Source organism: Pelodiscus sinensis, chromosome 4, assembly GCF_052426305.1.
Source record: "Pelodiscus sinensis isolate ZL-2025 chromosome 4, ASM5242630v1, whole genome shotgun sequence".
NCBI lineage: Eukaryota > Metazoa > Chordata > Testudines > Trionychidae > Pelodiscus > Pelodiscus sinensis.
The window spans coordinates 35,259,643-35,276,895 of NC_143055.1; the positions used below are offsets into that span (position 1 = coordinate 35,259,643).

At 43.4% G+C, this 17,253-nt stretch overlaps 1 protein-coding gene across 5 annotated transcripts in view; it reads left to right on the forward strand.

Moving 5' to 3' along the window:
* Positions 1-17,253, forward strand: part of TBC1D19 (TBC1 domain family member 19) — a 125,825-nt gene that overhangs the window by 62,935 nt on the left and 45,637 nt on the right. For 4 of the 5 annotated variants that reach the window (XR_016349404.1, XM_006138181.5, XM_075930616.2 and 1 more), the window contains 2 exons: positions 6,292-6,366; positions 16,725-16,787. Coding sequence is in view for 4 of the 5 variants with exons in the window: in XM_006138181.5 (XP_006138243.1) it covers positions 6,292-6,366; positions 16,725-16,787 (138 nt within the window). In the remaining variant the exon portion in view is untranslated. The remainder of the gene's footprint in view (positions 1-6,291; positions 6,367-16,724; positions 16,788-17,253) is intronic. The other variant, XM_075930614.2, reaches the window with a different exon arrangement.

Here is a 17,253-nt window from a genome sequence, read left to right on the forward strand (position 1 = left end):
CACTGAAGGATTATTACTAAACAAAATCCAAAGGTGTTAACTTTGAAGATTCTACTCCTGTCTTCAGCCATCTTATAAAATTAGGTTTGATAAGCAAGGCCAGAACGTGGGAACTGACAAGAACAAAGGAGCTCTGGCTGTATAAAAAGGACTGTCTCTCAGAAGGCTGGTCAAATGGTTATTCAGGGGAACTTAGATGCTCTTGTAGGCTGTTGTTTCAAAATCCATTTTCTCTTGTGCATTGTTTTAGAGATGTCGGTTGTAGATGACTGCATGATAAGTCTGGGCTTATTGTTTAAACCTGTCAATTACATGCACTTCCCCCTCTCCCTTTGCTGCCTCTGGTAGCAAAGCTTGGAGGTAGCTCTATGGGATCGGGTGTCCATGAGGAACTGGCTTTTAAGCTGGCTCCCCATGAGCACTGGATCCCCTACAGCTGCCACCCACCTGAGAGGCAGCAGAAAGGAGGGTGAGGGATAGGAATGTTAAATTTAGATTAATCAGCTAATCGACTAATTGATGGAATTTACATAGATTAGTCAAGAATGATGGTTCCACCTTTGAAATGTAGGAAGAGCCCCTCCAGTTCCCTGCTGCCCCTTCCCCCCCCCATGGAGATGGTCCTGGGGGAACACGTTTTAAACCGGTTTCTGCTCTTCCTCCCTGCCCCCCTCCTCCACTGCTTCTCTCTGATAGAGGCAGCAAGGGGGGCAGAAGCAACTAGTTGAGTCACTAGTCGCTTACATCCCTGGTGAGGGGGGCCAGGCAGGAGTTGGTATAAACAGGAAGCTGGCTATGAAGCTACATAGTCCTGTTTTTTGTTTCTGCTACACCAGACTAACACGGCTACATTTCTATCACCGCTCCGCTCATGTATCACTTAACACAGAGCTGCCTACCCGCCTGTGCTAGTACCTCTCAGAAGCTGCAGTGTGGGATGGGGGAGTAGGCAGGAGTTGATACGCATGGGGAGTTGGCTTTTAAGCTATCTCTCCCCGCATGCTGGCTCCGTAGAGGCACCTGTGCAAGCCGGTTCCCCCCGAGCACAAGCTCTGTCTACCTCTCCCCCTGTGCTGCTGCTTTTGTTAGAGACAACAGCATGGAGCGGGAAGGGGAGACAGGATCAGCTTCTGTTTGTGGCGGGATGGCAGGTGGGAGCCAGAGTGTTCAGGGAGCTGATAGAGAGGCAAAAGCATGGGGTAGCAGGGAACTCCCCGGGAGTGGGGCCAGGAGCTCACTGGCCCCGCCTTTGGGGACTATCAAATAGTCATGTAACCACTAAAATTTGATGACTGTTCACTTACATGCTAACATCCCTACTTTGTTCTACTATTAACACAAGCAATGTATGTACCACTGTTGGCAAACTTGCAAAGGGAAGAACCACAGGTGCCAAACTCAATGGACCTGCTGGGCAGGCACTGATAATACACAGGCTACCGTAGCTAACAGCCCAGTCTAAGAGAGGGAGAACTGAGTAAAGGTAATGGCATAAGACCTGACATTTGAGCAGTGCAGTTGGAAACAGAAAAAGGGAATAGAGGTCCAGCTCTCTGTGTGACCACGACAATGACCTTGCAGGATTATTGCAGTTTTGTTGCTTCTGATTCTTCTCCCCTAATTCCTTTTCACTGCAAACTGTCTAGTCTAGGCCTGGGCAAAATATGGCCCACCAAGCCACCAGATCTGGCCCACAAAGGCAGTGGGGAGCCCCAGGCAGGCTCTCCCACAGCCCCATGCGCCGGGCGGAAATGCAGCTGCAGGATTCCATTTCTGTGTTAAAACTGGAAGGGAAGGGGGAAGTTTTAGGAGCAGAAACCAGCCAATGGGAGCTGCTTGTTAGAATAACAGGCAGCTAAGAAGAGTCATGCCCCCTCATCTTGGCTCAGTTATTCACAGAGTACATGGCCAGGCAGGCTGGCTGGAAACATTTTAAGCTTGGCAGGCAGGCAGGCTAGTTTGATAGCTGGCAAGTAAGGCTCTTGGCCACAGCCTGCTTCTGGCACTCCTGCCCCAACTCTTTGCCCTCTCCCCCTGGCCCCCCACATAACATACCCAAACTCTGTCCCCCTCTTCCACCCATATAGGCTTGCCAGATGCTTTCACCAAAAATCCTGAACAAGGCCAAAAAAACCCAGGAGATGTGCTGAGCAAAAAAAAAAAGCACCGTGCCTTTAAGAATCCCCACGCTCTTCACTTCCCCACACCAGAGGCGGCAGGGGAAGATTGTCCAAGCCGGAAAAAAGCGGCGGACATCTTTATTTAAATCCCGTGGGGGATATTTAAATCCCCCGCGGATTTCCCTATTCTGAAGTTGAAAATTAGCATGCCCCTTTCGGAAAAGGGGCCAGTGTAGACGTAGCCACACTGTATGTTTGGTTTGTATTTGTATTGTATGTCAACACACTACCTCAATATTGGTGGTTCACATAAGAAAATTCAACCCTCCCAAGAATAGAAAATATCACAGAACACTGTCATAGACCCTCACAGACAAGAGAAACCGACTGACCAGCAAAAAGTCTAAGTCCTGAGAACAAGTATTTATAGGTTTATCTTGAGGCTATGGATGGTCCCTGTGACGGGGCGAGGCAGCCCCGCACTGAACCTGCAGGGCCCAGCCAGGGTTACCTGGCTGCAGAGGCCCCTCCCCCGGAGCCCTACCGAGCATGCCTGGGCTGTAGCTCCACTATAAAAGCCTGGGGAAGGACTCAGTCAGGGGAGACAGCCGGAGGAGAAGGACCAGTGAAGAGGGCTCCTGCACAGCTGTTGCCAGGGACTCCGGGAGAGGCTGGAGGGGATGCGGAGGCGAGTTGGTGCGTCCCAGGGACTACCCGCCGAGGAGATGCCGCCCTGGAGCTCACAACAAACGGGGCAAGTGCAGGGGAAGGAACCCAAGGGAACCAGGTAGGAAGTGGCCCAGGGCAGGAGCGGGAGCTGCCTCTCCCGCCCAGAGAACCCCGGCGCGTTTTGGCCGAATTGCCCCGCCGAGGGAGTGACCTGCTGCCTGGTCGCTCACAGGGCCCTGGGCCAGGACCCGGTGGAATAGGGTGGGCCCAGGTCCCCCTACCTAGGGTGCGTCCCCGCTACAACCCTGAACCACGTTTTGGACTCAGGTCAGAGGGCCTTGGCCTTGCCTTAAAGGGCCAGCTTTAAACTGTGTTTTGGACTCAGGCCGGAGGGCCTTGGCCTTGTCTTAAAGGGCCAACCTTAACTGTGTTACAGACTCGGGCCAGAGGGCCTTGGGTGTAAGATGACAGGCGAGAGGGGCCCGCCACAGTCCCACTTATTTAAACAGGACTATTTTTGTCCTTAGTGCACACATAAGTGCTTGTAAGACTGGGAACTATAACAGGTTGGCTAGAGTTCTGGGGCCAGTCAATGCTAATTACTAAGTAAGCACAGCTGAGCAGAAGTCAGGTGATTACATTATAAAGAGTAGCAGGAAGCTGCAGAAAAGGGGAGATGCTCATGGAAGCCAGAGCATAATATGAAGGCAATTGGGAGTAGGGATCCAGAAGGAATACCTGGATTTTGGTAGTAAGACTATAGACAGAAAAAAACCTTAGGAGGATTTTATCTGAACTGGTTTTGACCAAACCAGACTCAAAGTAGGGGTAGAATTGTATAGAGAAACCAGATAGTGCTGAAAATAGCCTGACAAAGCAAGGAACAGCTGCAAAAAGCAGACTCATGGAGAGGAGAGAAGCCCCAGGATTGAGTTTTGCTTTTCATCTTTTGTTTATAAATTAGATGCTGTGAGAAGGCGCATTACTGAACAAAAAAAGTGTTTGGAAATTGAGATGTTCATTTAAGGGAAATTGAGGCAGTCTGCATCAGGCCAGAAGAAGATGGTCCATTGATATAGCCTGTCAAGAGGAAAGAATGAGAGAGACAACCTGCTTTAAAATGTACAAAATAAACTGAAAAGAAAGGGATATTTTTCTTAAATCCTTATGTTTTACGATAAATTGTTTGTAATGGCAGTAACAAAAAAAATGAGACAGTGATTTTTAATATTATAGTGTTCCTTAATTTGATAACAGTCTGGGTATGTCTACACAGCAAAGTTATTTGGCAGTAACAGCTGTTATTTCAAAATAACTTTACCAGTGTCTACATAGAAATAGCGGTTTTGCTAACTTAAATTGAAATAGCAAAGGGCTTATTTTGAAATGGGTAAACCTCATTCCACAAGGAATAGCACCAATTTCAAAATTGCTATTTCAAAATAAGCTCTGTGTAGATGCTTATTTTGAAATAGGGGGACTCCAGCCCTTCCCAGGGTGCCCTAGTGGCCACTCTGGGCACAACCAAGAAAACTCCTCTCCCTCTCCCCCTCCCTGGAGCCCTTAAAGGCTCTGGCCACAGTGCCTGTGACAGCTCCAAGCTTGCCAGCCCAGAGCCAGAAGTTGCTGTACCTGACCCAGTGGCCTCAGCCAGTCCCAGTTAACCCTCCACCGCTCCCCAGGAGCAGTCTGCCAGCTCCCAGGAGCCTGCCAGGGGCCGAAAAAGGTGGTTGCCTGCCTGGTCCAATACCAACGTCCATGATCTCCTCACTAAACGGAGGAATGCAACTATATACGGGCGGATGGCTGCCAGTTTGGCCACCAAAGGCCACATGCTAACCCAGGTGCAAGTTTGCATGAAAATAAAGCAGCTGCGTCAGGCGTATGCCAGGGCCACAGGAGGCAGCTCCCAACTAGGGGCAGACCCAGAACCCCACCTCTATTTTGATAATATGGACTGCATTCTTGGGGTCAGGACGGTCTGTCCCCCCCAGGTGGTCATTGACCCTGGGGCAGAGCTTGCTGCCTCTTGCTGCTCCAGCCCCTGCTACCTCCCCAGCTACCATTCCTTCTCCTCCTCCCCCTCCTGCTTCTTCCTCCCCACACCTCCCGCAGTGGTGGGAGATAGTTGGGCCAGCGAGACCCCCAACCCAGAGCCCTGAGCTTCTTCTCCCCTTGCCTCCCCCTGCCAGTTCCCTCCTCCCAGGTTTCCCCTTTCCTTCTCTCACCTTCTTTCCCCAATCTCACCTCAGTTTCATTTTCTCCCCACCCCAGTTTTGTTCAATAAAGAGGCTTTGTTGTAATGAACACGTGTCTTTTATTGTACAGCAGGAAGGGGGATTAGGAAGGGGTAAGTGGAAGGTTGTGAGGGAGGAATGAGGCACAAGCCCCAAGTGGGGCACACTAGGGAGACGGTTATTGACTGCAGAATGTGCTGCCAGGCTCTCAGCAACACGTCCAGGAGAAGCACCAGAGTGTCCAGGCTCCGTGCTGCAGAGTGCTCTGGTGTCCTGAGTGAGGGCAACCAGAGCATGCAGAGAAAAAAATGCTTTGCTGTCCCTCAGCGAGATAGGCAAGCAAGCAGGAAAGTCTTAGAACCGGCTGTCTGGGGTGGTCCCTTTAAGCACAGGTCTCTGATAGCCTCAGGCAGCAGCCACACAAGTAACTCCTGACCTGATGTCCTGCCAGAACCAGTTTCGGCCGGCCTTAAATGCGATTCCATGTCCTATCAGTGTGGACGTGCTATTTCGAAATAGCAAAATGCTATTTCGAAATGCATTTTGTGTGTAGACTTGTTATTTCGAAATAACACTGTAGTGTAGACATACCATCTATTACAAAATAGTGTCTTTAAGCACGAAAATTAAAACTTGTGTACAAAGATTTTTTTTAAAAGCACAATTAGACTCTTAATCTTGAACATTTTGTGTATGTCTAGACTACATGTCTCTGTCATCAGAGGCATGTAAATTAGACTACCCGACATAGTCAATGAAGGCGGGATTTAAATATCCCCGGCTTCATTAAAATAAAAATGGCCGCCACACTGAATGAAAATAGAAATGAAAATATAGACAAATGAAAATATATTTTCCCCTTTAACTATTTTCAGTTAATATGAAATGGGTATGGTGTTTTTGCTGGCTTCAGAATTTATTAATTCTAATTGGCCACTCTGTTTATGGACTTGATTTAATTGAGCATAGTATTCTCCCAACTCCCATATTATTACTTATAAAAGAACCACCACCATCTCTCATAACATTCTTATTTTCTTGCTTATTACCCCTTGCAAATGCTTTCCCCAAACTTACCAGTAAGGCCACTATCCATTCACTCTTCAAGTCCATCACTTGAAAGAATCTCTTCTGCCAACACATTATAAGAAATCAAACTGCTAATGTTATTTAGGGCTTTTATTATTCCTGTGCAGCTAATATAAATATAAATAGTGGCTTTATCTAAGACTGAAGAATGACTAATAATATTTATTTCATTCTAGGACATTTTGTACTACGAACAGCTTAAATCCAATGTGATTCAGCATGATCTTTTAGTGGACAGCCTGATTTACAAAGTGAGTAATTCATAAAATAGTGAGTATTTACTGCTCAAAGCAGTAACTTTGTATAAAGAAAACACAAATGTATGGAACTTGGGAATAAAGCTTATTCTTCTTTGGGTGTCCTTTATATGTTCCCATTCAGGGGATGTGCTGGCTGCTCCAGACTGGATGGCGAAAACTTCTCATAGCAGTGTCCTTTGGAGTTTTCACATCCCCCTCTTACCTCTCCTCAGTGTTCCTGAATGTTCTGTTGCCTAGTCTAAGATTACCTATGAATTTCCAGTTACAACCTTTAAGATTGACAGGTCCTTTGTCCCAGGTTCAGGCCCAGTATTTAATTAGTCTATGGTTGGGAACTCTGATGTACACAGTTACAACACTTGCACAATAGGAACTCTTGTATATTAACAAATATAGTTTATTAATACATGTAGCACAGTCACAGACACCACAGTTTTGTAAGATAGGGAATGTACATCTGTATTTCCATACCATATACTCACGCCATTTCTTCTAGAACAACAACAGTTGTTAGCCATCACTTTCCTCATCACTTTTGCCCTCCCCATCATCACCAGTGGCTTTCCTTATGGCACCACTCAAAGAGTACATCATCTTCCCACCCCTGGACTGGGATGCCACTTTTATCATGTGTTACACTGACTTTGTTAGGTCTGATGCATGTTCAGGAAGGGATGTTTCCTGTTCTTATTTGTATTTCCTCACCTCACTAATGGTGAAGTGTCTTTTTTTCCTATAGGTTAGTATATCATTAATTTCAACTTATTATTATATGTCAATTTGTTACCATGGGCCTTTTGTGGTTATCTGTCATATTTGTACCAATGACATAGAGAAGGGTAGCAGAGACGTCCTGGAGGCCAAATTTAGGCTGCTAGGAAAGAGACTGAAATCCAGGACCTCTATGATGGCATTCTCAGAAATGTTTCCAGTTCCATACGCAGGGCCAGGTAGGCAGGCAGAGCTTCAGAGTCTCAATGCATGGATGAGACAATGGTAAGGGGAGGAAGGGTTTAGCTTTATAAGGAACTGGGGAAACTTTTGGGATAGGCACTTAACATTAAAAAGATCGCAGAGCAGTTTTTTAAACTAAGAGATGAAGGAAAGCCGATTGGTGCAGAGGAGCACATGGATTGGACAGAGACGTCTCTTAGAGGAGAGTCTATTGATAGAGATTCTCTAGATTTTAGTCAAGAGGAAAGAATGGAAGAGGATAAAGTATGGGCCAGATCAGATGAAAAACATTCACATAAAAAAGAATCTGACACATCAGAAAAGGGCAGACAAATAAACAGTAACAAGTTTTTAAAGCACTTACACAAAAATACTAGAAGTCAAAAAATAAGATGCGTGAATGAGAATGCCTTGTATTAAAGGAGGATACTGATACAATAGGCATCACAAAAACCTGGTGGAGTGAGGACAATCAATGGGACACAGTCGTTCCGGGGTACAAAATATATCAGAAGGACAGAACAGGTCGTGTGGGTGTGGGAGTGGCACTGTATGTGAAAGAAAATTTAGAATCAAATGAAGTAAAAATCTTAAATGAATCAACATGTTCCATAGAATCGCTATGGATAGTAATTCCCTGCTCTAATAAGAATATAATAGTATGGATCTATTATCGACCACCTGACCAGGATAGTAATAGTGACTATGAAATGCTAAGGAAGATTAGAGAGGCTATCAAAATAAAGAACTCAAAAATAGTGGGGGATTTCAACTATCCCCATATTGACTGGGTACATGTCACCTCAGGACAAGATGTAGACACAAAATTTCTTGATACCTTAAACGACTGCTTCTTGGAGCAGCTGGTACAGGAACCCACAAGGGGAGAGGCAATTCTTGATTTAGTCCTGAGTGGCGTGCAGGATCTGGTCCAAAAGGTAACTATAACAGGACTGCTTGGAAATAGTCACCATTATATAATAACATTTAATATTCCTGTGGTGGGAAGAACACTTCACAGCCCAGCACTGTGGCATTTAATTTCAAAAAAGAGGAACTATGCAAAAATGAGGAGGTTAGTTAAACAGAAATTAAAAGGTACAGTGACTAAAGTAAAATCCCTGCAAGCTTTTCAAAGACACCATAATAGAGGTCCAACTTAAATGTATACCCCAAATTAAAAAACATAGAAGAACTAAAAAAGAGCCATCGTGGCTTAACAACCATGTAAAAGAAACAGTGAGAGATAAAAAGACATCTTTTAAAAAGTGGAAGTCAAATCCTAGTGAGGTAAATAGAAAGGAGCATAAACACTGCCAAATTACGGTAAGTGTAAAAATGTAATAAGAGAAGCCAAAAAGGAGTTTGAAGAACAGGTAGCCAAAAACTCAAAAGCTGTGTCTAGACTGGCAAGTTTTTCCGCAAAATCATCTGCTTTTGCGGCAAAAACTTGCCAGCTGTCTACACTGGCCTCTTGAATTTCTGCAAAAGCACTGACCATCTCATGTAAGATTGTCAGTGCTTTTGCGGAAATATTATGCTGCTCTCGTTTGGACAGAAGTCTTTTTCCGAAAAACTTTTGCGCAAAAGGGCCAGTGTAGACAGCAGAGATTTGTTTTCCGCAAAGAAGCCCCAATCATAAAAATGGCCATCAGGGCTTTTTTGCGGAAAATCGCGTCTAGATTGGCCACGGACGCTTTTCCCCAAAAAGTGTTTTTGCAGACAAGCGTCCTGCTAATCTAGACGCGCTTTTCCGAAAATGCTTTTAACAGAAAACTTTTCCATTAAAAGCAATTCCGGAAAATCATGCCAGTGTAGACGTAGCCAAAAGGTAATAAAATGTATTTTAAGTACATCAGAAGCAGGAAGCCTGCTAAACAAGCAGTAGGGCCCCTGGATGATCGGGATACAAAGGAGCACTTAAAGATGATAAAGTCATTGCGGAGAAACTAAATTAATTCTTTTCTTCAGTCTTCATGGCTGAGTATGTTAGGGAGATTCCCAACCTGACCCGTCCTTTGTAGGTGACAAATCTAAGGACTTGTCACAGATTGAAGTGTCATTAAAGGAGGTTTTGGAATTAATTGATAAACTTAACAGTAACAAGTCACCGGGACCAGATGGCATTCACCCAAGAGATCTGAAAGAACTCAAATGTGAAACTGCAGAACTATTAACTATGGTTCTATTAACTATTAACTGCAGAACTATGGTTTGTAACCTATCCTTTAAATCAACTTCTGTACCCAATGACTGGAAGATAGCTAATGTTACACCAATATTTTAAAAGGGCTCTAGAGGCGATCCTGGCAATTACAGACCGGTAAGTCTAACGTCAGTACCGAGCAAATTAGTTGAAACAATAGTAAAGAATAAAATTGTCAGAAACATAGAAGAACATAATTTATTGGGCAAAAGTCAACATGGTTTCTGTAAAGGGAAATCATGTCTTACTGATCTATTAGAGTTCTTTGAAGTGGTCAAAAAACATGTGGACAAGGGGGATCCAGTAGATATAGTGTTCTTAGATTTCCAGAAAGCCTTTGACAAGGTTCCTCACCAAAGGCCCTTACGTAAATTAAGTTGTCATGGGATAAGAGGGAAGATCCTTTCATGGACTGAGAACTGGTTAAAAGATAGGAAACAAAGGGTAGGAATAAATGGTAAATTTTCAGAATGGAGAGGGGTAACTAGTGGTGTTCCCCAAGGGTCAGTTCTAGGACCAATGCTGTTCAACTTATTCATAAATTATCTGGAGAAAGGGGTAAACAATGAGGTGGCAAAGTTTACAGACAATACTAAACTGCTCAAGGTAGTTAAGACCAAAGAAGACTGTGAAGAACTTCAAAAAGTCTCACAAAACTAAGTAATTGGGCAACAAAATGGCAAATGAAATTTAATGTGCTTCATCAATGATGTAGATATTGGGATAGAGAGTACGCTTATTAAGTTTGCAGATGATACCAAACTGGGTGGGGTTGCAACTTCTTTGGAGGATAGGGACATAATTCAAAATGACCTTAGCAAGTTAGAGAAATGGTCAGAGGTAAACAGGATGAGGTTTAATAAGGAGAAATGCAAAGTGCTCCACTTAGGAAGGAACAATCAGTTCCATACATACAAGATGGGAAGCGACTGTCTAGGAAGGAGCATGGCGGAAAGGGATCTAGGGGTCATAGTGGACCACAAGTTGAATATGAGCCAACAGTGTGATGCTGTTGCAAAAAAAGCAAATATGATTCTAGGTTGTATCAACAGGTGTGTTGTAAGCAAAACTCGTGAAGTCATTCTGCCGCTCTACTCTGCACTAGTTAGGCCTCAGCTGGAGTACTGTGTCCAGTTCTGGGCGCCACATTTCAAGAAAGATGTGGAGAAATTGGAAAGGGTACAGAGAAGAGCGACAAGAATGATTAAAGGTTTAGAGAACATGACCTATGAAGCCAGGCTTCATGAACTGGGCTTGTTTAGTTTGGAAAAAAGAAGATTAAGGGGGGACATGATAGCGGTTTTCAAATATCTAAAAGGGTGTCACAAGGAGGAAGGAGAAAATTTGTTCCTCTTGGTTTCTGAGGACAGGACAAGGAGTAATGGGCTTAAAGTGCAGCAGGGGAGGTTTAGATTGGACATTAGGAAAAAATTCCTAACTGTCAGGGTGGTCAAATATTGGAATAAATTGCCAAGGGAGGTGGTGGAATCTCCCTCTCTGGAGATATTTAAGAACAGGTTAGATAGACATCTGTCAGGGATGGTGTAGGTGGAGCTTGGTCCTGCCTTGAGGGCGGGGGGCTGGACTCGATGACCTCTCGAGGTCCCTTCCAGTCCTATTATTCTATGATTCTATGATTCTATGAAATGTAAAGTAAAATTGGAAAACTATACATATAATATGATGGGGGCTAATTTAGCTACAACTAATCAGGAAAGAGATCTTTGAGGCATAGTGGATAGTTCTCTAAAGACATCCACACAGTGTGCAGCGGCAGTCAAAAAAGCAAACAGGATGTTCAGATCATTAAAAAAGTGATAGAGAATAAGATGGAGAATATCTTATTGCCCTTGTATAAATCCATGGCATGCCCACATCTTGAATACTGTGTACAGATGTGGTCTCCTCATCTCAAGAAAGATATACTGGCATTAGAAAAGGTTCAGAGAAAGGCGATTAATATGATTAGGGGTTTGGAATGCGTGCCATATGAGGAGAGATTAAAGAGACTGGGACTTTTCAGCTTAGAGAAGAGGAGACTAAGGGGGGATATGATAGCGGTATATAAAATCATGAGTGGTGTGGAGAAAGTGAATAAGGAAAAGTTACTTACATGTTCCCATAATATAAGAACTAGGGGCCGCCAAATGAAACTAATGGGCAACAGGGTTAAAACAAATGAAAGGAAGTTCTTCACACAGCGCATAGTCAATCTGTGGAACTCTTTGCCTGAGGAGGTTGTGAAGGGTAGGACTATAACAGGGTTTAAATGAGAACTAGATAAATTCATGGAGGTTAAGTCCATTAATGGCTGTCAGCCATTATGGGTAAGGAATGGTGTCACTAGCCTTTTTGTCAGAGGGTGGAGATGGATGGCAGGAGAGAGATCGCTTGAGCATTAGCTGTTTGATTCATTCCCTCTGGGATACCTGGTATTGGCCACTGTCAGCAGACAGGGTACTGAGCTGGATGGACCTTTTATCTGACCCGGCATTCCTATTCTTATGTTCTTATGTCCTACCATGTTATTCGGTCTGGTCTTAACTGGTTATTTCGGGCTTTTTTAAGTAATAAGGTACCTGCTATGTTTGAGGGGATTCTTGGGAAATCCCTATGCCATTGAAGATTATTTTATCTAGGTGAAAGGACCTGAATATACCCACATTGCCTTTGCTATCAGGGTTTAAGGTTCCAGTCATGTGTGTGCTAGCTTTGCCTTATCTCAACATACAGGATGTGGCCTGTAAGTGCCTTGCGATACAGCCAAACTCCCAATATAAACCTACTGAAACTTACTATAATAAACATATAATCAAAACCATAAGGAAATAATAAATGTTTATATCTATCTATAGGCAAGCAAGCAGGTTAGCCCTATAGGCTACAGTTCTGAGGGTAAGGCTACGAAAGCAGGGATGGTTCTCCCTGCTGCCTCATTTCCTTGCAACTGCAGGAGCGGTCAGTTGTGAAACTTTCCAAATGCTGCGATCCCAAATTCTTCTCTAACTAAGTACCTTACTCTAGTCTAACTTTAGCGTTGTGGGATTCCTCAGAATTCCCTGAGCAAGATCAGAACCTAACTGTTCTGATGCCAAAGAGGAAAAAAAATCTGTAAAGATAAAAACCACTCCCAAAGGATCCATCCTCGGTGCAGAGGGTTGCATTGGATATGAAAAAAACCTCTATAACTGTTGTTGACAGTACACTTGGATCCTATGGTAAGGGTTGTGGTTCTGGTGCAAGTAGATCTGCAGTTGGAGTGTTCAGCAGATCAGAATGATTAATTTCTTATGGGAGAGAAGAGGAAAGCTTCTATGGGTACATCTAGATTGCATCCCTCTGCAGGTAGAGGGATGCAAATCAAGCACTACGGAAGTGCAAATGAGCCCAGGATTTAAATATCCCAGGCTTCATTTGCATGCTCATGCTCGGGCGCTGTGCCGATCACGTGCCCTTTCAAAAGTGAATGTAAAGTGTATCCACGGCTCTGCTGCCAGTGGGGAGCTTTTTCGGCAGATCCTGTACTCCTCAAAAAATGAGGAGGCTCTGCTGAAAAAGCTCCCTGCTGTCAACAGAGCCGGGGCTACACTTTACTTTCACTTTCGAAAGGGCGCGTGATCGGCACAGCACCAGAGCATGAGTATGCAAATGTAGCCCGGGATACTTAAATCCCGGGCTCATTTGCACTTCCGAAGTGCTTGATTTGCATCCCTCTGCCTGCAGAGGGATGCAGTCTAGACATAGCCAGAGTCATCTTACATCAAATGAGAGGAAGAGTTAGAGGGATCTATTTTGTGTTCCCTGGTCTCTTCCTTTTCACCTAAAAGTTTGGCAGGTTCCCTTCCTCTCTGTTGTTCTTCCTTAGGTGCCATGATCAGTTATTTCACTGACAGATCTGAGATCAGATTCACAGTCCAAAGAAGAATTGGATCACGTTAGAGTTACTGATGTTCCTCTGAGTCTTCAGTCCCAACAATCTGACTGTCCAACTAGATAATCTGGGTTGATCATCTTGTGAGATGTTGCTATAGTTGGGTTAATGGCAGGATTGCGAAGTCACACAGTGCAAAGTGGCACCATATTGCCCATTGCCTCGGCATTACAGAGACCTTTTTCAGTCTTACCACCATAGCCACTCAGCTCAGACTAGAGATTGGAAAAAGCTCCCACATTGGATCTGAGATGCTTGGATTCAGTTTTTGTAACTACTTATAGAGAGCACTTTCCCATTATAATGCTGGATGCTTTACCTAAAGAAGAGGAGTCAGTAGTTCGAATAGATTATCAACAGTTATATTCAGAGCTTAGAATGATTCTTCTGATGAGAATATTGATAATGCTGCACTCTATTCACCTTTTGAGGATTTGCAATTTAATTATCTCATGGGTAGTATTGTTACAACTTTAATGGTTTTGTCAGTTGCTTTAGAGGGGACTTCTCACCTAGTTTTTCATACTTTACTCTGAATTAGAACTGAAAATGTGCTCCCTTCCCTAGTTTTTAGATGCAACTATCCTTCCTGACCTCCAGAGTACATATTCCAGAAACTAGCATGAGCCACTGCCCTTCCACCATAGCCATGTTGCTATTTTGGTGGGCTAGGCTGGGCATATCTAAGGCATTCCTGTGTACGTATTCTGTGAAGCACCCTCCTAGCTCCTGTGTAGGCTTATAAAATGTTGTCTTTCCCAAAGGAAAGGTTTTTTTTTTATTGTTTTTTAAAATATTTTTATGGTGCATACTCCAGGAGAATGTTCTGAAGAGGGTACTATTTAGTTTTCCCAGCTCCAGGAGAATTTTCTGAAAAGAATACCATTCAGTTTTCCTAGTGATATTTGCCAGTGATGACAATAAAAGATGTTTTCCTAAGAAGATGTGGAGGTTCATCTTCCAAGCCCTCTTTCTCTACATCGAGCTGCCAAGGATTGTAGGACTTAAATGAACTCTGAGAAATATCTTGCACTTTAGAAAGTTAATTCCATGAAGCAATGAACCAGAAAGTGTGGAATTCACGTAGTATAAATTAATGACCTGACAGGTGTGAAGAGTCTATGCAGGCATCAATTTAGTATATCAATATTTACTTTATATGAAGTTTCTAGACCTGTCTCTCAGTGTACTTAAAAGCAATACCAGCATGTCATATATCCATAGACGATAAATATGTCTTTACATGTGACACAGATAAAGTATGTATGAAAAGTTCAGTTAATATGTATCCACTAGTGAAAGCCACAAATCCATCATAAGAAATTAATTTGGTCTTTCCCCAGCTCATGAACGCTACTTTTAAATCTTGGATGGATTGTTCTTCCTTTCATTTGTCTAAGCAGCTTTTATAATACCCTTTACAATTTACATCAACAAGGTTTGTGTGAGTAAGTTGTGTGTGTGACCTGGCCATTCTGTGCTTTTTGCAAAGCTAAAATTGTCCTTAAACCTCAACCTAGAATCCTTTCAAAGGTGGTGTCTGGATTTCACATCAGTCAGCTAATTGCTTGTTTCTTTTCCAAGCTCTCATGCTTATAAAAAGATCTAAACTACAAACATTTGATACTGAAGAGTTCTGCCTTACTGTCTTAATAGGATGAGTTTTTCAAAAGGCTCCTAACTTTTTGTTTCTTATGCTGACAACTATAAGGGTCGTGTATTTTGTTGGGGTTTTTTTTTGTAGGTAAGTTAGGAAGTGTATAAAACAGGAATATAGTTGTGTTAGTTCCTCCTGCAGAAGTGAAGATACTATCCTGGGGAGACTGTGCCTTTTTAAGGCATTTCAGGGCCTTCTGACTTGTGATGGACTTCATAAAGGACAATGAATCCATGTCAGCCATTTGTTAGTAGCTAAATGACTAGGTAGCTGATTAGCAGTTAATCAGCTAACAAACACCTGGTTCTGACAAATAGCTACCCAGTACTCAGTTGGAGGAGATCGGCTCCTAGAATTCTTGTAAGGGAGAGGTGCTTCTAGGGAATGCAATAGAGACCTCAGGAAAAGAAACTTAAGGAGGGACTTTCTAGATGGCTGCAGAAGATCCAGCCTGTGAGAAGCTGAGTGCTGCCAGAAGAGCTGCATTCAAAACAAAAGCCTGGCAGATGGAAGGAATAAAGGTCTAGAGTGTCTTGCAGGTAAAGGACCTGGAAACAGGATTGCTAGACGAAGGTGGGACTGGTAAATTCAGATGGAGTTTGCCTCCCCTGCTATCAAGCCTGGGTGAAAATCTTTCTTGTGTTTCTGCTGAACTTTCTGTTTATAAATCAAACTCTCAGCAGCTGCTACAGAGTGTGTATGTCTGGGGCTTGGTAGATAAGTCTCCATGAATTTATTGACAATCCAATTTGGGAAATTAAAGGCAAGGTGCACCTACACAACTGGGTCTGGACACAAGTGGCCGCACAGGGATGTCACACCTCTTTCAGAGGCACACACAACTAGCACAGTGGTTGCCTCTCTAGCATGTCCAGACAGGTTCTGATTGTTGAAATATGTTAGGCTCCTACTTAGGGGGGTTAGGCATACCATTGTTATTAGATCCAGCATCTAGATTGGATACTTACTTTAGTAAAACCATACTATAGTACTTATTCAGTTAGAGCTTTTTGTTTGGGCCTGGTCTGATGAAACACCAGGGAGTGAGGTTTTGGTCTCTGAGTTTCAGTTCAGAATATAGTTGTAAACAAGAAAGTGCATTTTGTTTGTTTTGGAATGATTAATGTGAAATCTATGTATTAGGGATGTAAAATCCTGTTTAACCAGTTAGACACTTAATTGGGATTCTGCAGGTATAGGCCAGGCTAGGCTGGAGTGGGCAGGGGGCTGCTCAGGCCAGGCCTGCTGCGCTGGGCCCACTGCAGCATAGGTGGGGGGCTGTATTGGGGTTTGGGCGGTAGCACCCATCTCTCCTAGCCTGTGCTGCGGTGCAGTGGATCCAGGTGTGCTGGAGCAGACCGGTCAGGTTGCTGACTAACCAGTTACTGGCAAAGCATTACCTGGAAAGGTTGATGCTTACTAGTTAATGGTTAACTGGTTACATCCCTATTGTGTATGACGTCTGCTGCTAAGTAAGAAGAAAATTCATTAATGCTGAAACAATTACTCCTGAATTACTATGCTGGGCCCAAATTCTGCAGACATCACCCAAATGGAAAAGCTATTTTTCAGCTCCAAACTGCTGTAACTTTTTATTGTAGGACGTAAAGCTGACAGCAAGCAATGATGACTACTATTTTGTATTTGAGGATTATTTATATCAGGTAAGTAACTAGCTCTTCTTTATAAAAGACTAAAGTATACATGTGTTGGATTGTAACATCTTCGGGGTAGGAATGTGTTCCAATACATGTTTGAACTGCACCTAATAGGGCCCCTGAGGGCCGTAGATGCTACTGCAATACAATGAATAAATAACATCACTTTCTGGATATAGGTTATATAAAATAACCTTAATGCTATAAAAAGATGAGGGTCAGTCACTCTCCTGTGTCAATGCCCTTGATTTTCTGAAGTCACTAGTAATCTCAAATAGAATGTTTCTGAATTTGAACAAGACTAGACTAGAAGCTAAGCAAGACTCTTGGATGGGAGCATATTGGAGGAGTCAAAGACTTATTTAGAGGTTTTCAACTTGGAAATGATTCTGTGTGTTTGTTTTTTAGTACAATAACAAAAAAGGGGCAAAGTCAGCCTGTTCCAGTAGTCATAAATTAGTGTAAACCAACA